Source organism: Cebus imitator, unplaced genomic scaffold, assembly GCF_001604975.1.
Source record: "Cebus imitator isolate Cc_AM_T3 unplaced genomic scaffold, Cebus_imitator-1.0 Scaffold15, whole genome shotgun sequence".
In the NCBI taxonomy this organism is placed as follows: Eukaryota; Metazoa; Chordata; class Mammalia; order Primates; family Cebidae; genus Cebus; species Cebus imitator.
Genome location: NW_016107330.1, coordinates 11,782,029 through 11,803,877, shown reverse-complemented (window position 1 = coordinate 11,803,877; position 21,849 = coordinate 11,782,029). Strand labels below are relative to the sequence as shown.

The window sequence follows — 21,849 nt, the reverse complement described above, 5'->3', positions numbered from 1 at the left end:
ATTTTTTGTAGTTGTAGTAGAGACGGGTTTCACCATGTTGACCAGGATGGTCTCGATCTCTTGACCTCGTGATCCACCCGCCTCGGCCTCCCAAAGTGCTGGGATTACAGGCGTGAGCCACCGCGCCCGGCCGAGTGGGATGTCTTAATGGGGGACATTAATGCACCCCTCATCAACATGACTCTTGGGGACTGTGCCGAGCTGAGGTTGTGTGGCTGACCTGGGCACAGAAGCCAGAGTTGCTGTCATACAGCGTGTTGTATTGACAGGCATGTTTGTCTGCCTGGACTTCAGGTGTGTGTGGCTGTGGTTTCTGCTGTAACTGCCTGTGGAATTGTTTCTTCCAAATGCAGAGTGTTGGGTGTGACCATAGGTGACCATGGATCATCAGGGTGTCCCATGGCCTCCTGCGGTGGGTTTTACAAGGTGGATCTTGCCTCTCTGGGCAGGCCTCAGAATGCACACATTTTTCCGTGCTTGTATGTGGTGACCTTTCCCAGGGCTCTGTGTGTGTGCAGGTGAGGCTGAGTGAGCTTCAGACCATGCCCCGCATCCTGGGGGATTATCTTCCCCGGCAGTTGCTGGATACCTTTTGAGTCTCATTTACTGTTGTGGTTCTGTGACCCTGCTAGGGGAGGGAGGGCTTGGAGCCATGAGTGAGGCTGAGTCTGGGTCTCCCTGGACACACCCGCCTGCCTCTGTGGGTGCGTGTTGTCAGGCCTCTTGCTTTCTCTCACACGTGAGAGTGGTTTGTGGTGTTAGTGTAGCTTTGTGTGCAGTTACTGGTGTGTAGACCCACACAGGTGTGGGTTCGCATTTGTGTGTGTGTCTCTCCTGGTATTTGGACCTGCATGTGTGTGAGTGGGTGTGCTCCTGTGTAATGTAACTCAGAACACCAATGTGTATCTTTGTGTGTTAGTGTATAGCTCGAAGAATCACTGTGCACAGTCCCCATCGTATGTGTTTGTGTGTGTTATTTTCTTGGTACATGAAACATATGCATGGTGCAGTGGGACTTTAAATATTGGTGCAGCCGTCTGTGTGTGTGAGCAGGAGGGGAGGGAGAGAGACGGAGAAAGACAGAGACAGAGAGACGTGCGTGTTTCCTGGTGCACAACTTCTTAGCACATGTGTCAGCAGGAGCAGCCTGAGTTGAGCCTTGGAGGGGCAAGAGGGAGGGTCACCATCCTGGAGGCTCTGGGGGCTTCCCAGGCCCAGCCTCCAGCTGGGCCAGCCGGCAGGGATGCCGCCCTCCAGGAAGGCTCATAGGGAGTTGGCACTGGAGAGGCCAGAGCTGCCAAGCGCAGCTGGCAGATGCCAGATTAACTCTGCGTGTGCCCTGGCTCACCTCCGGAGAGGCTGGCTCGAGCATCCGAGGGTTCATGTGGCTCACGCACAGGTGCTGGGGCGATCAGCATCTCAGTGTCCTCTCTCCTGAAGCAGCCCCAGCTCACTCTGCTTGGAGACGAGTGGGCTGTCTGAGCAGTGGACTGTGGCCTGGCTGACTGAGCCTTGACCCCTTCCAGGAGAGGTGGGAAGAAGCACAGACCCCTCCTGGGGATCCAGGACAGGCTTATCTCTGCAGCTGGGACTTGGGGTGATCCATCTCTCCCCAAGGGTAATAGCCCTTCAGGGGATAGGACTGAGTAGGTGGGTTGCCCTGGCCGTGGGCCCTGGGCTCTGGGCTCACCTCACTTGACAGTTGGCCAGACTACATGGGTCTCCCACACAGAGCCCCCTCCTACAATGCTCCCGCCACTCCTGCTTGCTGCTTAGACAGGTGCCTCGGTCGCTGGTCAGTGTTGGTGGGACCCGGAGGACTGGGGCGGGGGGAGGCTCCTCCGGGGCTTGGTGGGATCAGCTGACCTCCTCTCCCCTGTCTCTGTTGCAGAACACAGATTTATTTGAGATGATTGAAAAGATGCAGGTGAGGATGGGTCTGTGGCCTGTTCTGGGAAGCCACAGAGCTGGCTGGGCTGGGGCCAGGGGCCCTTGCTGCGTCTCCAGCCCTTCACTTCTCTGAGGACAAGCCATGCCAGCAGAAGGTGGTGGCCCCTGGTTGTCCAGGGTCCTCTGTCTGGAGGTCAGGGTAGAGGGTGGGGGCTGGTAGATCCAACCTCTCTGTGACCCCAGGGTCCATGTAGGCTCCCAGCTCCCATCCCCATGTAGAACTGCAACAGGGCTGCAGTCAGTTCATCAACCCACCCCACAGACACACTGCCCCTCACCCAATGAGAGACTTCACAGGCTTTGTGGTGGGGGGCCCAGGTGGAATGGAACTGGAGGAGGGGACAGATGCCAGGGGCCTGTCAGCCGGAGACTGTGCTGCAGGAGGGGGAGGTATTACCCCCATATCCTCCACCCCGCAGGCCCATCTGCTTTTCACATAGGTATGCACTGGGAGTGGGGCAGGAGGTACGGGAGGTGGGATGACTTGAACACCCTCTAAACTCCGATGCCTCCTGTTTCTCTTTCTGTCTTGCCTTTGCCTCTCCCTCCCCTCCTCTCCCTCACATATCTGTGTAGATAAACCCCCCTGCCAACTCACACACAGGCGTGTGCATCTCCCCTGCCCCCACTCCCAGCGGCACATGCATTCCTGCACAGAGCCCTCAGCCGTCCTCAAGGCTGCCAGGCACCAGCTCTGGTCACTACTGGGACAGCCAGCCCTTCAGAGAGGCCCAGGGCCCCCAGCCAGCTAGCACCCTGCCCTGAGAGTACCCCCACCTCTGAGGGCCGCCTCCTAGGGCTTTCCCCTTGCATGCCTTAGGGAGGGGAGGCAGCGCCTGGCGGTGGGCCTGGGAGGGTAGACCGGTGCTGCCTTCTCTTACAGGGAAGCAGGATGGATGAACAACGCTGCTCCTTCCCGCCGCCCCTCAAAGTAGGTGGGCCTGGCAGTCTGCCTCCCTGTCTAGGGGGTGGAGGGGATCCGGGAAGTGCTGCCACCACTGCTCATCAAGCAGGAATCTATCCCCTTTCAGGAAGTAGTCTTACAGTGTGCCAGGTGTGGGAGCGGGGGCACAGCCACTAGCAGGGTAGACCCAGCCCCTGCCCTCTAGGAGTTCTTGATGGGGAGAACCCCTCCCTTCCTTGCTAGATGCCTGGGGCCTCTATTCTAGCTCCTCCTTTCCACCTTCACCACTGCAGACCTCCCTGCCTCTCCGGGCATCCCCACCCCAAAGTCGAAGCCCTCCTCTCTCAAAGACAGCTGCTGCCAAATGTTTTCCCTGAAACCAGTGATGACGAGCAGTTGCAGAAGGACTCCAGCTCAGGTCCTAGGAGGCTTATGAGCTCCTGCTCTGTGAAGCTCCTGTCTGGATGGGGAGGGAGTGATGGGGAGGCAGGTCTGGGGGCCCCCCAGCCATTGGTGAGGAGACTGACTGGAGGTGGGAGACCCAGGGAGATGAAGGGGAGGCCCTTATTTTTGACCCAGTTTTCTTAGCATGTGGTTCTTGGTGACTTGGGACCCCAGAGAACCTAGAAGTCCAGGTCTGGTGGAGTGGGCCCAGGGCTGCAGGGCAGGGTTAGAGGGGGGTGCATGGGCAGTAAGCCTGATACTCTCTTCGGGGCAGAGGTCCTCACACCAGCAGCATCAGTGCCACCTGGGAGCCTGTGAGAAATGGACATTCTCAGACCCCACCCAGACCGCTGCATCCAAAGCTCTGGGGGTAGGGTGGAGCAACCCGTGTTTAACAAGCCCTCCAGGTAGTCCAGCGGTTCCTTCTGGGGAGGCAGTGAGCCCTCCTTTCCCCAGACAAGGAGAGCCCCAGAAGATGCCAGTGCTCAGCACGCTAAGCCTGCCTCAGCCCCTGCCCATCTGTAAGAGGTGATGAGTCCAGGGCCCTACCCACACTCCCAGCCCTGAGGCTGGCCAAGCAGAGGGGAGCTCTGGGGAGGCTGGAGGGCAGATCGATGCAAAGACCCTTGGCCTGCTTGTGTTTTGCAGACAGAAGAGGACTACATTCCCTACCCGAGTGTGCATGAGGTACTCGGCCAGATCCCCGAGCTCATCCTTACCCAGGAGGCACTCACACGGGGCTTCTGGACACCAGGTCCACCTCCTCAGGAGCCTGACCCACAGACCTTGCTGTTGGCTGGAGACCTGGTTTCCAGGTCCAAGGTTTCAGAGCCCATTTGAACCCTTGGGCCTTCTGAGCCAAATGTTCCAGCTTCCTGGGCCAAGGTCATGCTCTGGCTCTACCTGCCCCCAAATCCCACCTTGGAGACTTGGGTCTTGGCACTGTCTGGGTCTGGCTGAGGGAATGGACTGGAGCAGAGCCCTGAAGCCCACATAGGCTCTGGCCCATCCCCTCCCACCCCTTAGCCACGACAGAAGTGGCTCCAGATCTGAGTTGGGAGGGTGTCCTGGGGCCCCCAGTGGGATACAATCTGGGGTGGCTCTCAGTTGAGTCCCTCTTCAGGTCTTGGGGCGAGAAGGGCCCTTCCCCCTCATCCTGCTGCCCCAGTTTGGGGGCTACTGGATTGAAGGCACTAACCACGAAATCACCAGCATCCCTGAGACGGAGCCGCTGCAGTCGCCCACGACCAAGATGAAGCTCGAGTGCAACCCCACAGCCCGCATCTACCGGAAACACTTTCTCGGCAAGGTGGGTGGCTGGCTGGTGCAGCGGGACTGGCTGGGTGGGTCACAGTTCAGCCCCATTCAAGGCTGGGCCTGGGAGGGAGCAGAACCCATGGGCCAGGACTGGGTGACAGCCCCAGAGCCCCGAGTGAACGTGCTCCCACCATGCACACCCCACTCCCCCAGGGAGCACGCACGGTGGAGTCACTTTTCACCCAAGAAACGTTGATTGCAAAGGCAGCAGTATGGCATAGTGGTTCACAGTAGACTCTACCAGGGCTTGAATCCTGGCTCTGCCACCCACTACCCAGGACATCAGGCAAATCGCTTAACTTCTCTGTGCCTCAGTTTCCTAATCTGTGAAAATGGTGCTTGGTGGTAATGATACCCACCTTGTGAGGTTGCAGTGAGCTGATATCTGTAAGGTCTTTACAGTGGCATCTGGGACAAAGGAAGCGCTCAGTCAGGGGTAGCAAATAATGAGCACCAGCTGTGTGCCTGGCACCTGTTCTATGCACCAGGTATACAGCAGCCAGCACAATAGACCCAGGGCCTCCTTTCAGGCAGCTTGGAGTTAGGGGAACAGTAACGTCGTGGATTGATGCACCCCTGCCCCACCAGCAGCACAGAGCAGGGACCCTGCCCAGCAACAACTTGTCTGAGTGTTGTGGGAGCCCAAGGGGAGGTCCCATGCCAGGAACATGTGTCAGGTCGCATGCTGGGTGCCGTCTCAGCACACAGCCACAACTGGGAAGTGTGTCATGGGCTCTGGAGCCTTGCGGCATGTGTGGGAATCTTGGCTCTTCTATTAACTGACAGTGTGACCTTGGGCAAGTTATTTAACTTCCTCATCTGTGAAAACAGGGATAATAAAAGTACACGCAAAGCTTCTAGAACCACACCTGGCACATGGTAAATACTCAGTTAACATTAGCTGTTTTCACATCTTCATAATGACTTGGTGATATCAGGATTATTCTGTTTTTACAGAAGAGGAAACTGAAGCTCAGATAGGTAATGATTTAGTCAAGGTTGTACAATTACTGAGCCTGGAACTGAACCAGCTTTGGCTGACCTTCCATTAAGATGCACGGGAGAGGTCATGCTCCTAGCCACTGTGCGAGTATGTGTGCGTGTGTGTGTGTGTGTGCACGCGCGCGTGTGTTGGGAAGAGGGGATGACTCCTTGGGGATTGGGAAGCTGTGTGACCTCAGTCTGGGCCTGGGCATTGGCCTGACTCTGGGAGACACTGGAGAGTATCCATTGTGACTGGGACTAAACCAACGAGCCCAGGTTCGGGAGCCTTTGCCTAGGAACAAACCCAGAAGCCAGCATGGAATTCCACTTCCCAGCTGAGCCCTAGAGGTGGAGAGAGACCTGCATCCTAGGCACCTTCTGGCCAGAGGCTCCCAGCTGGATCTGGCAGGTGGTGGGATCTAAGGATACCATGTATGCCAAGCACATGGTTGGCACTCAGAAAAGTTGGTTGAAAGAGTAACGAGTGACAGATGAAGGTAGTGGACCTTGAGTGCGGTAGAATCTGAAGAGGTGCAGGCTGGAGGGTCAGAAGAGGCAGCCGGGTGCCATGGCTTATACCTATAATTCCAGCCCTTTGGGAGGCCAAGGCAGGCAGATCACTTGAGGTCAGGAGTTCAAGACCAGCTTGGGCAACATGGCAAAACCCCACCTCTACTAAAAATACAAAAATTAGCCAGGTGTGGTGGTGGGTGCCTGTAATCCCAGCTATTTTGGAGGCTGAGGGAGGAGAATCGCTTGAACCTAGGAGGCAGAGGTTGCAGTGAGCCGAGATGGCACCACTGCACTCCAACCTGGGCAACAGAGTGAGACTCCATCTCAAAAAAAAAAGAGGAGGCCTCATGTCCAGGATCAGATTAGCAGTACTGAGGGGAGCAGCCCCAGGGCTGGCAGAGAGGCAGGGCCGCTTCCTGACTCTAGGTGGTAAGGGAGAAGCAGCCAGGTGCTCAGGCGCTGGGACCTATCCTGGCAGAGGGGGAGATTAGGGTGACTTTGGGCATTGACTTCCGGGGACCCTGAGCCCACTGTCCCACTGTGTCCCTGGAGCTCCTCTGGGCTTGGGGTTGTCCAGGAAAACTCCCCACTCCCTGGACTTCCCTGCCAAGTGACTCCTTATCAAGTGCCTGCCACTCCCTCTCTGCTGGATGATGTCAAGCATTTGGGGGTCTCTGACACTCTGCCCAGGCAGGGCTGGGGGGACTCTGTGCCAGGTCCATTGAGAATGCCCCTGAGCTTCGGATTCGTGGGGCACATCCACTGGCCCCTGCCTCTATCTGCTCCTGGCCTCTGAGTGCAGGTGTTCATGTTTGAACAGGATTTACATCTAGGATGATTCCTGGGGCAGGTGTGGCCAGCCAGCTCCACTCCTAAGGCTTGGGCAAGAGCTGGGGCTGGGGTTGGCAGGGGGAGCCCAGGGCTAGGCTGGGTGGTGTCTCCCTGAACTCCCAGCCCTCGGCTTTGGAACTTCCCCACCCAAGGTGCCAGCCCCAGGCTTCTCTCTGGGGGTGCCTTCCCTGCCGCAGCCACCCCTGATACCCTCCAGAGTGTGTCTTTCCAACGCTGTGCCCTCTTCTCCAGGTGAGACAGGAGGGTGGAAACCTGCCTGGCCAGCTGCCCTGTGTGTTATGGGATGTTTCGCTTCCTGTTTCTCATGGGCCCTGGCTTCAGGGACCACAGAGTCACAGGTTGGGCAATCAGCTTTTGCTCATTGAGCACCTGCTGGGTACTCAGCCCTGAGAAGGGCCCGGGCTGAAGACAGGCATGCAGGTCTGAATGTGGTCCTGACTCAGTGAGCACCCAGAGACCCGGTGTTACCACCCACCTTCACTGAACACCAAGGCTGAGCCAGGCACTTCATCCCTTTCTGTCCTGGCCACCACCAAATAACTGGGTTCCCTCCCATTTGGCAGACTAGGAAAGCGAGGCACAGAGAGGCCAAGTGACCTCCTCAGGCTGCCCAGCTGGTCAGTGGCAGAATGGGGCTTTGAGTGCAGTTCTGTCTGATGTGGGGTCTGCTATCAGCCGTGACACCTGCTGTGGGCAAAGGACCCCCATCTGGGAGTGGGCTGGCTTTCTGGCCTGGTTTCTGGAAGCCCCTGCTCAGCCTCACCCACTCCCCTGGCCCCCACCTCCCACCGCAGGAGCATTTCAATTACTACTCACTGGACACTGCCCTCGGCCACCTTGTCTTCTCACTCAAGTACGATGTCATCGGGGACCAAGAGCACCTGCGGCTGCTGCTCAGGTGAGGGTGGTGGGGGAGTCCTGAGACGGCAGGAAGGGCTGAGGCCTTAGAATCTGAGAGCCCGTCTCATTTGACCCACTGTCTTCATCAAGGCCCAGAGAGGGGCAGGGATTTGCCTGAGGTTACACAGCAAGTTAGTGCCCGAGCCAGCCTGGCACCCGTCGTCACCTCTGGTCCGCGCTATGGTCCACCCCTTTGTGGCCTTACTTTGCCAGGCGTGGGGTTCCCATTTTCCTGTCCCGCTGCCCAGGCCTTCACCATGTGACTTTTTCTTCCCAGGACCAAGTGCCGGACATACCATGATGTCATCCCCATCTCCTGCCTCACCGAATTCCCTAATGTTGTCCAGATGGCAAAGGTGAGGCCCCCACTCCCCTGAGCTTCCCGGTCAGCCCCTGCTCAGCACTTGCTGGGCTTCAGCTCTGCCTCGGCATGCCCCTCCAGCTGCAGGCCCCAGCCCTGAGCTGCCGCCCTATCCTGAGGCCCCGTCTCTCGAGTGTTCCCACCATGTCTCAGGTTGCCATGTGTTCTCCTGCACCCGCATCCCCTGCCTGTGTGCTTTTGGTTTTCTCTCTAGCACCCTCAGATCTCAGGAGACCTCCATTCCCTGAGCAGCAGTGACCTCGGAGTCCTGCTTCAGCCTTGGCCAGCCCCAACATGACTTCTTCCCAGACTTTGGCCAGGGAGGTCCAGGCACGCCGTCCTCTCCTCCCTGGCCCCACACCTCACGCCCCTCCCTTATCTCCTCCTGCAGCTGGTGTGTGAAGATGTCAACGTGGATCGATTCTATCCTGTGCTCTACCCCAAGGTACGGCTGGATCTGGGCATAGCTCACTGAGGGTGGATGAGTGACTAGAGGACTGAGTGTTTATTAAGCACCTTCTGTGTGCCAGGTACTGTCCCCAGGTTCTGTCACTTAATCTTCACAGTAACCCTGTGAAGTTCACAATATGCAGAAGAGGAGCCACAGAAAGGGTCTGTGCCTTACCCAAGGGTGCACAGCAGATCAGGAGGGCCTGCGTTTAAGCCTAGGTTTGTCTGCCTTCGAGACCGGCCTGTGATGTTTGGGGACCCTCCTGAGAGCAATCTGTGCTGCAGTCCTCCCCTGGGACCAGTGTCTTTTCGACTGGCCTTGCCTTCGTATCCCAGAGGAGACCTGCAGAGAGAGAATAGCCCCGGTGCCTTCTGCTTGGGGGCTGGGAGCTGGGTTCCAGGCACTGGGACAGTGTGGGGATCGGGCAGGAGCTTCTGCCTTGGATGAGCCGGGGCGTGTCCTGGAAGAGGACAGGCAGGTAAACCCTTGTGCCCCTGCCCGAATTCTGGAGCAGTGTGAGGTCTCTAAAGTATGAGATGTGGTCCAGGAAAGGTATCCTGAAGGGGCTTCAGAAATCAGGGCCCACCTCCTGCTTATGGGTGAGGAAACTGAGGCCTAAGGTGAGGAGGAGAACTTGCTTAATGCCGACAGCAAATTGGCGGGACGTAGCCTGTTCTGGAAAGATGATGTGGGTTTACAGAGGAGCAAAGGACTGTGTTGGGAGTTAGAGTGCACTGAGGGCGGGCTTGGCCATGGCAGGAGCGGGGCTCACGGCAAAACTCAGGAGCCATCAGCTTAAGCTTTGGAATCCAGCAGACCTGGGGTCAAATCCCAAGCCTGCACGCACTTGCAAGCCATTGACCCTAGGGGAGTCACTTAAGCTCTCCGAACCCAAGGCTCAGAGGGGACGGCTGGAATGAGAATTACATGATGTAATGCGTGTAGAGCGCCTGGCTCAGTGCTTGGCACGGGGGAAGGGCGTGCAGAACGGCAGCTTGCACACACAGTCTCTTCACCCGGCGTCCTCTCCCGCAGGCTTCCCGGCTCATCGTCACCTTTGACGAGCACGTCATCAGCAATAACTTCAAGTTTGGCGTCATTTATCAGAAGCTTGGGCAGGTGTGCTAACCTCCTGCCTTCCCTCCCCACCCGCTCCCGTATCTCAGACCTTTTCCAGGGGAGCACATCGTCCAAGGGACTCAGGAGCCCAGGGTCTGCCAGAGGTCCTCCCTCCTGCCCTCTCTGGGTCTGAGTAGGGACAGGGGGCAGGGGCTTCTCAGGAACTCCACCTCCATGACCCTGGCCGCTCATCCCCAGACCTCTGAGGAAGAACTCTTCAGCACCAATGAGGAGAGCCCTGCCTTCGTGGAGTTCCTTGAATTTCTTGGCCAGAAGGTCAAACTGCAGGACTTTAAGGGGTGAGTATTAGGGTGGACTGAGCAGAGTGTAATCTGACCTGTGCTCCTGTGCAGGGAGGGAGCCCCTGTCCTGGCCCTGTGGAGGCCTGGCTGGGGCTGGAGACTGAGCCGTGGCCTGGGGGGCCCGGGGGCAGGTTCCGAGGAGGCCTGGACGTGACCCACGGGCAGACGGGGACCGAATCTGTGTACTGCAACTTCCGCAACAAGGAGATCATGTTTCACGTGTCCACCAAGCTGCCCTACACAGAAGGGGACGCCCAGCAGGTAGCCTGGGCACCCCCACCTGCTTCCCACCTTCCACCTGTCCTCCCTCTCTACCTGTCCATTCAGCCTCCATCACACCAGGCCCAGCACTGGGCTCTGGGACACAGAGATGGAAATGATTCAGTCCCCCAACTTGTGTGGGACACAGAGATGGAAATGATTCAGTCCCCCGACTTGTGGGCTCTAGTTGGGTCAGGGGAGACAGGCTGCTTCAATGCTGGGAAAGCCTTGGTTTCTAAGTCAGAATGGCACCTACCTCCTAGGTGAGCATAAATTCGTGGGTGCATAGGGACAGTAGAACAGTGCCTGGTACATTGCAAGAGCTCCGCAGATCTGAACTGGTGTTTTATGGGGAGTGGAGAGCCTCATTGGGTCATGTGGGGACACTTAGTCTTGGGAGAAGTGGGAATCAGGAAAAGCTTTTAAGAGAAAGTGACTTTTAGGCTGTGAAGGAGCTGGAAGAAGGAAGGGAGATGTTCCAGGTGGAGAGAACAGCTTCTGCAAAGGCCTGGAGTCGAGGAAGAGCAGGGCATGTTCTGGGAACTGAACTCAGAAGTTTATCCCCCTGTCCTGAGCCTCCTACAGGGCTCTCTGCCTGACCTCAGGTCCCAGCCCAGGGGATAAAAGGGTAATGTGAGAAAAATGGAAATAGTTATTCCTTATTTGTAGTGTCTTTTCACTTTCTTTTACTAAGGGCCTGTGTTCATTTTAGCAACATGAATATATACCACATAGTGCTTGTTTTTTCAATCGGGGGTCATGTTTGGGGCATGGAGATAGGAGAAGGGCTGATAGGTAAGGTCTGGGGGCCAAGAGACCTGGGCTCTAGTCATTTATCAGAAGCTCATTATAGCACCTGGCAAGTCACTTCGCTCTAGGCCTTGGTTTCGTTATCTGTCACAGCACTCCAAGAAAACTGAAATCGTTTTCCCTGTAATTTCAATAGATGTACAGGGACAAGTGGTTTTTGATTACATGGATGGATTGGGTTGTGGTGAGGTCTGGGATATTAGTGTACCCTCGTCCCCTGAATAGTGTACATTGTTCCAAACAGCCCATTTTTCAACGAAAGTAATTTTAAGACAGGTTTTTTGCTACATTATTTTGGGGAAAGTAAATCCTTAGAAGTGCCCTCTGCCTACCCCAAACCCTCCTAAACCCCTGTGGGCACCCCCTCCCCAGCTGGCCCCTCTCTGGCCAGACCGTGAAAGGCCGTGGCCTTGTGCTCAGTTGCAGCGGAAGCGGCACATCGGCAATGACATCGTGGCTGTGGTCTTCCAGGATGAGAACACGCCTTTTGTGCCCGACATGATTGCATCCAACTTCCTGCATGCCTATGTAGTGGTGCAGGCTGAGGGTGGGGGCCCTGATGGCCCCCTCTACAAGGTGGGTCCTCCTGGAGCCTCCCAGGGGCATCAGCAAGGGCCCTGGCTGCAGCTCTGCCCTCCCTGGGATGCCCTTCTGAGCCTCTTTTTCCGGCTGTAACGGGGGAGGGACTGTGGAAGGTTCCGATGGTGCCCTGTTCATACCATGCCCTCTCTCTTACCCAAAGCTCACCCCCTCAGAGAGGTCAGTTTCCCTTCTCCACCTCCTGGCCTGTTATCACTGTCCTCTACCTCCCGTAGCCTCCTCTGCCTTCACCATCCCCAATGATTCCTGAGTCCCCACCCCTCCCTACCAGTAAAATTCAAGGCAAAACTTAGAGGAGCAGAAATCCTTGGAAGAAAGATTCATCCAGCACCCAATCACTGAGCCTCCCCAGCCAAGGGGCAGGCCAGGGAGGCAAAGTAGGGGTTTCTGGCTGGGGTGGGGCAGAGCAGACCCCAGACTCCACAGAACAGACACCTGCCCTCCCTTCCAGGTCTCTGTCACTGCAAGAGATGATGTGCCCTTCTTCGGACCCCCACTCCCGGACCCCGCTGTGTTCAGGAAGGTAAGGGGCAGCCCCTCAGTCATGGACAGAGTGACAAAAAATGGGTGGGGGCCTTATGAGGTCCCAAAGCCGCATTTTGTGCCAGGGCAGCTGGGCTCCCCTAACTGTGCAAGGGGGGCCTGGCTTTTTCGTTCATCTTGAAAACACTTTTTTTTTTCTTTCACAAGGCCAGAGAATAAACTACACGATTGTTTTACACTTTCCATAGTAGACTGGCCTTTCCTCATTTCTGTTCTCTTTCTGACAGTTCCAGTTTTCTTTCTTGTAAAATGTTTGCTGAGGGGTACACTTCAAGCCTGAGCTTCAGCTCTGTACATAGAGTGTTCTGCTACCCTAGTCTGAGCCCGTAGGGGACCCCAACCCAGACCTAACATCTGTGGGGTTTGTTCTCTGAGGGGGTGGGCAGCCATGAAGGGCACTGGGGTGCCTTGAAGGTACTTGGGGAGCTGAGCCCAGGGAGATGCCCTTTTGGGAGTAAAGAGGGTAACCCCAGGTCCTAGCAGAGCATGGTTCAGGAGCTGCAGCCTCTGCCTTATTGGGGTTCAGTCTCTTATTTCTGTGTTTCTCTGATCCTTCCTTTCTCATCTCCTCCACACTGGGGGTTTCCAGGGGCCTGAGTTCCAGGAATTTTTGCTGACAAAGCTGATCAATGCTGAATATGCCTGCTACAAGGCAGAGAAGTTTGCCAAACTGGAGGTGAGGATGGGCCATGAGGGCTGGGTCACCCTCTCTCACCTTCCAACCTAGAATTTCAGCCCTGTCTCTGGGAAGGGAAAAGCCATGTTCAGACCTTGGCCTTAGAAGGGACACCTGAGGCAGGATGGTTTGATAGTTGAGTAGGAGGTCAGCGGAGAGAAAGCAGGAGGGATAGTGGGGAGTGCCCAGGAGGTGCTGGGAGGCAGGCAGGCTGACAGGGACACCTTGGGTCTGGGTTGGGGGTGGACCTGGGGAGTGGGGACATGCAGCCAGATCCCGAAGGGGCTGTGAGGGGCCCTTCATATGAGGGTCCCTGGGGGCTGCTTGAGCTGCGGAGTAAGTGGCCTGGGAACGGTGCACTCCCCACTCCCCACTCCCCACTCAGAAGGTGGTCCATGCCTCAGAAGGTGGCCGGGATTTGAACTGTGGGCTGAGGGGCTGATCCCTGGGGTCCCTCCTGACGGCCCGGGCCTGACCCACAGGAGCGGACGCGGGCCGCCCTCCTGGAGACGCTCTATGAGGAACTGCACATCCACAGCCAGTCCATGATGGGCTTGGGCGGCGACGAGGACAAGATGGAGAATGGCAGTGGGGGTGGCGGCTTCTTTGAGTCTTTCAAGGTGAAGGGCCCAAGGTCTAACTGGCCGGGGAGCAGGGACGCGGCCAGGGCGGGATTCCAGGCCGAGGCTGACAGACTGATGGACACGGCGTGGGGGTGGAGTCTGGCAGACTGGTGCGGTTGAGGGGGTGGAGTCCCGGATTGGGGGATTGACACAGCTTGGGGAGTGTGGCTAGAGGTGTTTCGCATTGGGGGCGGAGTCTGCTAGGGGGCGTGGCTGGGGTGAAGTCCCGGACTGGGGCTGATTGACATGGCCTGGAGTTGTGACTAGAGGCTGCTCGCATTGTGGGTGGAGCCTGGGAGGGGACGTGGCTGGGGGTGGAGTCAGGGGCCGGAGCTAATGGACACAGCGTGGGGATGTGGCTACAGGAGGCTCTAGTCTGGGACGAGGGCAGGGCTCGAGGTGGACTTGGGCTTTAGGATGGGCTTACAAAATGGACATAGTCTGCCTTGTGTGGAGTTTGAGGGAGCAGCGTGTAAGGTGGGGCCCTGGCTTGGGGAGGAGTAACTATTGGAGGTGGGGCCTAGGTGGGGAATTCCCCTGGGAATCCTGCTAAAGGTTGGGGTCTTCTGGGAGACAGTGAGGGCTGCTGGTACAAAGGCTGCCATGCCAGGTCAGCAAGCAGAGAAGAGAAGAGAGGAAGAGGCTCTGTCTTGACTGCAGGAAAGAAATAGAGGTCTCAGAAGGGATATATGAACCATGATCATTGCAGAGGGACCTGGTCTGTGTGACCTACCCTGCCTGGCCCTGGTTTAGCTTAGCATTAAGAGCGCGGACATTTCAAATCCCATCTCTCCTGCTTGCCAGCTTGGGCATTCTGTGAGCCTCAGTTTCTTTATCTGTTGAGTAGGGTAATGGCAACTTACCTCATACAGTTATTGTTATCTGTAAAACAATTATGTTCGTGCAATATAAGTTTAAAAGCAAAATGCAAAACCTTGCCTGTCTGCCTCAGCAACTGTCGTCTGAAGTGAGAAGTGTGGGGAATGGAGTAGTTCCTTTTCTCCCTTGGACAGGGTCTAGACTCGCCCAGGCTGCAGGGCCGAGGTAGTGGCCTCTTTGCCACTGTCTCCTCCATCCACAGGAGGAAAACTACCCATCCTCCAGGTGCCCAGCCGGCTGGTCAGACCTCACCCTCAACCCAGGGCAGGCCACACAGCTGGAGCTATGGATTGGAATAAAGAAGTAGCCCAGCCGCCCAGGCCTGCCCAGGAACTGAGGTGAACAGACCATCTTTGAGAAAGAGGCTTGGAGATAGCCCTGCCTCTGCCCATGGAGACAGGACAGGTGGGGTGAACATGGACCTGGGGTGTCTCCTTTGAGGAGGGCTCTGATCCCGCATCTGGTAGGTGCTGGATGGAGGACCTAGATTAGGTCTAAGAATTTCTCAGAAGCAACAGAGTCCAGAGTTGAGGGCATGGGACCTGGCATGCTGGGCTCACCTCTGCCTCAGTTCCGTTGTGTGTGAAATGAGCATGATTGCTAGTCCTCATCTTGTGGGGAAATCTAGTGACTGTGTGATTGTAAAGTGCTGGTCCCATAACAAGCATATATATAGATTGGTCTGAAAAAAACAAGGAAGGAGGGTGGGTGGGGAGAAAGGAAAGAAGGCAGGAGAGCTCTAAGAGGCCCTAACAGGAATGAAACTCAGGTGTCGAGAGGGCTCTCCATGTACACTTTTGGCCATTATCCGGTATCTTCTGCAGTCCTTACGGCAGCCACACAAGGACACTCAGCGCAGAGCAGCCTGTGGGTCCCAGACACTGAGAGGAGTGAAGTGGTGTCCCCAAGGCCACCCAGCAAGTTGGTGGCAGAGCCAAGACCTCAGCTACCCTTAGGCCCCATCTGGACCTGCTTCCTGTGTGATGCACAGGGAAATTGAGGCCTGGCCCCACCTCTCTCTGCTGCCTTGCTCTCCACTTACCCAGGGGAAGGGATTTCCTGGGGTCACCCAGAGTGAGAGGGACCAGATTGCTGGGGAGGGACCAGATGCTTGGGCTCCTGGGTTTCCTCAAGGGGACGGTCCTTAGGAATCCTGTGCCACCCCCTTCACAGCGGGTCATCCGGAGCCGCAGCCAGTCCATGGATGCCATGGGGCTGAGCAACAAGAAGCCCAACACCGTGTCCACCAGCCACAGTGGGAGCTTCGCACCCAACAACCCCGACCTGGCCAAGGCGGCTGGAATAGTGAGTGCCCTTCCCCTCCCCGGGCCCCTGTCCCTCCTTGGGGTGGACCCTCAGCTCTCCTCTGCCTCCTGAGGCCTGGCCCCACCTTTCTCTGTAGCCCTGCTGTCCACGCGCCAGTCCCAGGCTCTGGATTTGGTCTAGCCGCTGCTTTCCATGGGAGGGGGGAAGTGCCCAGGCCAGGACACTGCTGTGCTGACAGCTTGCAGCCTGCAGCCCCCTCCCAAGCTCCTTGGCCCTCCCCTCCTCCTGGCCCCTTATACACTATGTGACTTTCCACAGGTCAGCCCTGGGGCAGCCTCTGTGTCTCATTCCTTATTGAATATCTACTATCTGTTTGCTGGGGTCTGGGCTGCTGTGTGGGCACCTACTGTCAAGCCTTGGGTTTCCAGGAGCACCTACTGTGTGTCAGGCTGTGGACACCCACTGTGTGTCAGGCCATGGGCTGCTATGTGGACATGTACTCTGTGAGCATCTACTGTGGGCCTGGCCCTGAGTACCTGTGAGCACCCACTGTGTGTCAGGTCCTGGGCTGCTGTGTGGGCATCAACTCTGTGAGTGCCTACTGTGTGCACAGCCCTGGGCTGCTGTGTGAGAACCTACTGTGTTTCAGAAAATAGACTGCTGTATGAGCACATCATGTGCGCTAAGCCCTAGATGTCGGTGAACACCTACTGTGTGTCAGGAAGTGAGCTGTTGTGTGGGCACTTTCTCTGTGAGCACCTCCTACTGTGTGTCTGCAGCAGCCAGGGCCTCTGTGGTGTGGCTACTTATTGTGTGTCAGGAATCTGGCTTCTGTGTGAACATCTCCAGAGGGAGCACCTCCTGTGTGATCACTGGCTGTTGGCCAGGTTCTGGGACTCTGCTGCTCACACTCGGGAGTGCTGGGCACATGGATGAAAACGGTTTATGACTGTGAGCCTCACTGCTATCCACTGCCTAGTGGCCACCCCAGGACACTGCACCCACTGCTATGCTCCCCACCCATCCACCCGTCCATCCATCCATCATCTATCCATCATCCATCATCCATCCACCCATCCATCATCTATCCATCCATCATCCATCCACCCATCCATCCTTCATCCATCCATCATCCATCCACTCTTCCATCCATCATCCATCATCCATCCACCCATCCATCATCTATCCATCCATCATCCATCCACCCATCCATCCATCATCCATCCATCATCCATCCACCCTTCCTTCCATCATCCATCATCCATCCATCCAGCCAGCCATCCACCCATCCGTCCATCATCCATCTACCAATCCATCCATCATCCATCCATCATCCATCCATCCATCATCCATCATCCATCCAGCCAGTCATCACCCATCCATCCATCATCCATCCATGCATCCATTCATCATCCATCATCTATCCACCCATCCATCATCCATCCACCCATCATCCATCATCCATCCAGCCAGCCATCACCCATCCATCCATCATCCATCCATGCATCCATTCATCATCCATCATCTATCCACCCATCCCATCATCCATCCACCCATCATCCATCATCCATCCACCCATCCATCATCCATCCACCCATCATCCATCATCCATCCACCCATCCATCATCCATCCACCCATCATCCATCATCCATCCACCCATCCATCATCCATCCACCCATCATCCATCATCCATCCACCCATCCATCATCCATCCAACCATCCATCCATCCATCCATCCTTTATTGACTGTCTACTGCATGCCAAGCCCTGTGCTCAGTGCTGTGAAGCTATGTCGTGTGGCAGGCGGGATTCCCCCCACCTCTGCTGTCCAGCAGTCACCAAACCCACTGTCATTCGAGGAGCGGGCCCAACCTTACCCCAACCCAGTTTTATCAACCACTCCCTTCCTCTCCACCAGAGTGACCCAGCCTCCTGTGGGTGGCCACAGAGGGGCCCCAGGGACAGGGCAAGGCCAGCAGCACCCACCATGGCAGTAACCGGACCCATTTCTGTTTTGTTTTTCACAACTCTCCCTCTCTCCATGTTTCCTCCTTTTATTCCACCCTCTCTCCTTTTTTCATTCCCTCCTTCCTTCTCTCCTCCTCCTGTGGCCTCTCTGCCCTTTGGTTCTTCATTTCTCCTTCCTTTTTGCACCTGTTTTTTTTGCTCCCTCTCCTCCTTCCCGTTTCCGCTGTTATCACCCTTGCTTTTTCCTTTCCACCTTCCCCTGTCTTTCCTTCTCTGTGTGTGACCCTCCCTGGGCCTGTCTCTGGGTCCTTGCATCCTCATCTCTCTGTATGTCCCTCTGTGCCCGTCTAATGCGCCCTCGCTGGGTCACACGTGTCCCTGTCTCTGGGTAACTGTCTGTCCATCTCTCTCCCTGTCTGCCCTGTCCTCTGTCTCTCCTTGTGCTTCTTGCCGTCCCTTCCCCCGGCCCTATCCCTCTTCCATTACTTCCTGCGCCCTTCTCTTCCTTTTTCTCTGTCTTCCTCCTTTCTCTGTGTCTCCTCCTCTCTGTGTCTCCCGCCCACCATCTCTCTCGCTCTCTGACTCTCTCTCTGTCTCTCTCTCTCTGCCCCCACCCTCTGCTGCTTGCCAGTCATTGCTTATTCCTGGGAAAAGCGCGAGTAGATTCGGACGCCGGGGCAGTGCCATAGGCATAGGAACCGTGGAAGAGGTTGTCGTCCGCGGGGCCGCCAGCTCTGGAGGCTGCCTGCACGCGCTGTTCTCTGCTCGTACTCAGGACGGAGGCCATATTGGGGACGTTGCCCCCCTGCCCCCGGGACAGGCCCCAGGGCGTGCGGGATGGAGCGGCAGCAGCTCCGATGGCACTCAGCACCTGCTTTGGGGCCTGGTACCTGTGCCAGAGCCAGTGCCCCCTCACCAGGGGCTTCTGGCCCTGCCTTGGCCCCTGGGACCCTGGCCCAGTCCCTGCCAGGATCCGGTACCCAAAGGCCCTACGCCCAACCGCACGTCCCCCAATATCGCCGGTCTGCATGGAGCACCATCCCTCTCCTCTGCCCTGACTCCCCCTCCCCTCCAGGAACTGGAGTTCCAGGGGTAGGAACTGGCCTGGGGGTCCTACCCCTTCCTGCCTCCAGAGAAGCTGGGGGCAGGCTTCTGGGGCCTTGGGCATCCCAATACAGTGTGTGAGAAGCTGAGGGAATCTTCCAACTGCTGGGCCAGAACCTCCCCCAGCCAATTTGGAGGTTCCAGGGAGGGGCCCCAGCTGGTATGGGGTGGGTCTTGGGTTGCTACACTGCCCTCTCACCACCACCCTTAGACTGCAGATCCCAGGGAGCCCTGGGGGGCGGGGAGGGGTAGCCATTCTGAGGACTCAGCCTCCTCCCACCCTAGACCCTGGGGACCCTGCCCTAACCCGGGGCCAATATCGACGTGCATTCCTGCTGTGTGAGGTCGGGAGAGGCCCTGCCCTCCTGGGACCTGTTTACCTTTCTATAAACTGGGAGGGCTGTCTCTGGGAATGGACATCTTCTCTCATTCTTTCTTGCTCACCAACTCTGCTTCAGGGCCTGGGGCAGCAGGGTCCCCAGAAGGGATGTGGGGGGCACTGGGGCTCCCTGGGAAGGTGGCACTGAGTTGGGGCCTCTCCCCACAGTCACTGATTGTCCCTGGGAAGAGCCCCACGAGGAAGAAGGCAGGCCCGTTTGGCTCCCGCCGCAGCAGCGCCATTGGCATCGAGAACATACAGGAGGTGCAGGAGAAGAGGTGGGTGAGGGGGGACAGTGCCCCGATCCCTGCAGCCTCGCCCCTGACCCCCGTTCAGTGGCAAAGCAAAGCAAGCAGAAGGGAGTACCCACCCCTCTGCCTCTCTGTCCCCATCAGTGACAAATGTGTGGCCAAGTCCCTGCTGCATGTCAGGCACCAGGACCAGCGTGTCACCTAAAGTGCCACATGCAGATCAAGAAGCCATAGGTCATAGGGGTCAAGGGGCTTACCCAGGTCACACAGCCAGTGATGGGCAGAGCTGGGATCTGAGCCCTGATCCGTGTGGGGCCAGCACCCATGCTCTTCCCGAGGCCTCAGCACAGGTAGGAGGGCCTAGGACTGGTTTTCAGGGTGGCCACAGATGGGCCTGGGGGTCCACAAGTGTGGGCAGCATGAGGGCAGCCAGCCCAGGCCAATAGCAGAGCTGTCCCCGACATCAGAGGCTGGCTCCTGGGTATGAGTCCATCTCCCTGGTGCTAACGATGTGTGACCTTGGGTGAGTCACTGAGCTCCTCTGAGCCTTATTGTTCCAATCTGGAGAAGGGATGAGAACACAGCCAATGGCATGGGGCTGCTGTGGGGACTCGGGCGCTGCATGTGAGGCCAGGGTCGGGTCCCCTGAGAGGGCTCCAGTAGGGGAGCAGGCATTGTCCTTGCTGCCACCAGAGCTTAGTGTGCCGCGAATCCTGGGTTCAGAGCCTGGCATTGCCACGTCCTAGCTGTGTGTCCCTGGTTGGGTTCCTTATCTAAGGATAGGGACAGCTGTACCTGCTCCTGTGAAGAGGACCTGAGAGGAATCCCGTCCCTGTCCAGTATAGCTCCATTAGTGCCACCCCCATTGTTGGCCAGGCTAGCCAGGGAGCCCACAGGACCGCTGCAGGGCTGGCCCTGAAGATAGGGGTGTAGGTATGAGACAGGAGGCACCATGACCCCCATCACCACCTGGCCCGATGCCAGGCCCAGTGCTGAATCCCTCCGCTGCCCCCATGTGCCCCGCAGGGAGAGCCCTCCGGCTGGCCAGAAGACCCCAGACAGCGGGCACGTCTCCCAGGAGCCCAAGTCGGAGAACTCATCCACTCAGAGCTCCCCAGAGATGCCCACGACCAAGAACAGGTTGGGGCTCAGGGCACGTGGGGCTTGGGGGCTTGGGAGTGTGAATCAGCCTTTCCCTCCCCTGCCTGGGCCCAGGACAGCACAGGAGCCTTGACTCTGCCACAGCAAGGTGTCAGGGGGGCCTGGGCATTCTCTGGGACCCTCCTTTGACACATACCCACCGAGCACCTTGTGCACACCCAGCTCCATGCCCGGCTCTGGAGCACAGAGGTGCCCTGTGTATAGGTCCCCTCCTCACGGTCACAGGTGCATCAGAACATGGCCTCATAAGCCGTTTCCAGATCATGGTGATAGGAGGAACCTAAAGCAGGGGTTGAGGGGGGATAAAGAAGGACTGGGGGCAGTGGTGTTTAGATGGGTCCTCAGGGGAGACAGCTCCAAGGGGTGACATTTGAATTGGGAACTGAGCCAGCTCTGTAGGACTGGCATGGCAGAGAGAAGAGCACTCAGGTAAGGAGCTTGTCCAGTGCAGTGGCCCAGGGCACACTCCAGGGACAGAAAGAAGGGTGGCCAGGAGTGGTGGCGCATGCCTGGAATCCACCTACTTGGGAGGCTGAAGAAGAAGGATGGGTTTAGCCCAGGACTTGGAGGCTGTAGTGAGCTATGATCATGCCTGTGAATAGCCACTGCACTCCAGCCTGGGCATCATAGCAAGACTCCATCTCTTAAAAAATAAAAAGTACCTGAGGGGCTGGGCCCCTGGTGGTGGGAAGGAGATTGGAGAGGTGGGCAGGCGCTGGCTTATAGCTTAGCAGGTTGTACAAGAGTTTTGGCTTTTATCCTTGGTGTGACAGGGAGCCTTGGGAGGACGGTAATTACGAGGGTGATGCTTTAAGAAGCTGACTGCAGTTGTTGTACGGAGAAGGGGTTAGAGTGGGGTGGGGTGGAAACAGAGAGGCCAGTGAGGAAGCCACCCCTCCATTTGGCGTCTGTTGGCTAAGCTGCCTCTGTGTGGGGCTCTGTGGGAATAGAGAGGACTCAGCCCCCGCAGGCGAACAGAGAGGCAAGACAGGGTGGTAGAGATGGGGGAGGCGCAGTACGCAGGACCCAGAGCGGGGAGCATCATTCTCACCTTGGGAGGAGGAATCGGGGAAGGACTCCTGGAGTGGGAGCCCGAGGCTGATTTTTGAAAGACACGTTTGCTTTTGGGATTTGAGAGCAGGACAGAGACTCCAGGCAGGGGGCGTCGAGGCTCTGAACATGAAAAGCTTGTGGGTTTTTTTTTTTTTTTTTTTTTTTTTTTTTTTTTTT

At 57.1% G+C, this 21,849-nt stretch overlaps 1 protein-coding gene across 17 annotated transcripts in view; it reads left to right on the top strand.

Moving 5' to 3' along the window:
* Positions 1–21,849, top strand: part of LOC108288085 (RAP1 GTPase activating protein) — a 74,181-nt gene that overhangs the window by 48,089 nt on the left and 4,243 nt on the right. For 7 of the 17 annotated variants that reach the window (XR_005196588.1, XR_005196584.1, XR_001818580.2 and 4 more), the window contains 18 exons: positions 1,892–1,927; positions 2,834–2,881; positions 3,947–3,985; positions 4,422–4,607; positions 7,759–7,862; positions 8,142–8,220; positions 8,617–8,670; positions 9,712–9,795; positions 9,994–10,094; positions 10,229–10,358; positions 11,589–11,744; positions 12,220–12,291; positions 12,901–12,987; positions 13,470–13,607; positions 15,663–15,794; positions 18,356–18,610; positions 19,376–19,485; positions 20,485–20,598. Coding sequence is in view for 10 of the 17 variants with exons in the window: in XM_037730669.1 (XP_037586597.1) it covers positions 1,892–1,927; positions 2,834–2,881; positions 3,947–3,985; positions 4,422–4,607; positions 7,759–7,862; positions 8,142–8,220; positions 8,617–8,670; positions 9,712–9,795; positions 9,994–10,094; positions 10,229–10,358; positions 11,589–11,744; positions 12,220–12,291; positions 12,901–12,987; positions 13,470–13,607; positions 15,663–15,794; positions 18,356–18,610; positions 19,376–19,485; positions 20,485–20,598 (1,925 nt within the window). In the remaining 7 variants the exon portion in view is untranslated. The remainder of the gene's footprint in view (positions 1–1,891; positions 1,928–2,833; positions 2,882–3,946; positions 3,986–4,421; positions 4,608–7,758; positions 7,863–8,141; positions 8,221–8,616; positions 8,671–9,711; positions 9,796–9,993; positions 10,095–10,228; positions 10,359–11,588; positions 11,745–12,219; positions 12,292–12,900; positions 12,988–13,469; positions 13,608–15,662; positions 15,795–18,355; positions 18,611–19,375; positions 19,486–20,484; positions 20,599–21,849) is intronic. The other 10 variants (XR_001818590.2, XM_037730708.1, XM_037730700.1 and 7 more) reach the window with 2 other exon arrangements.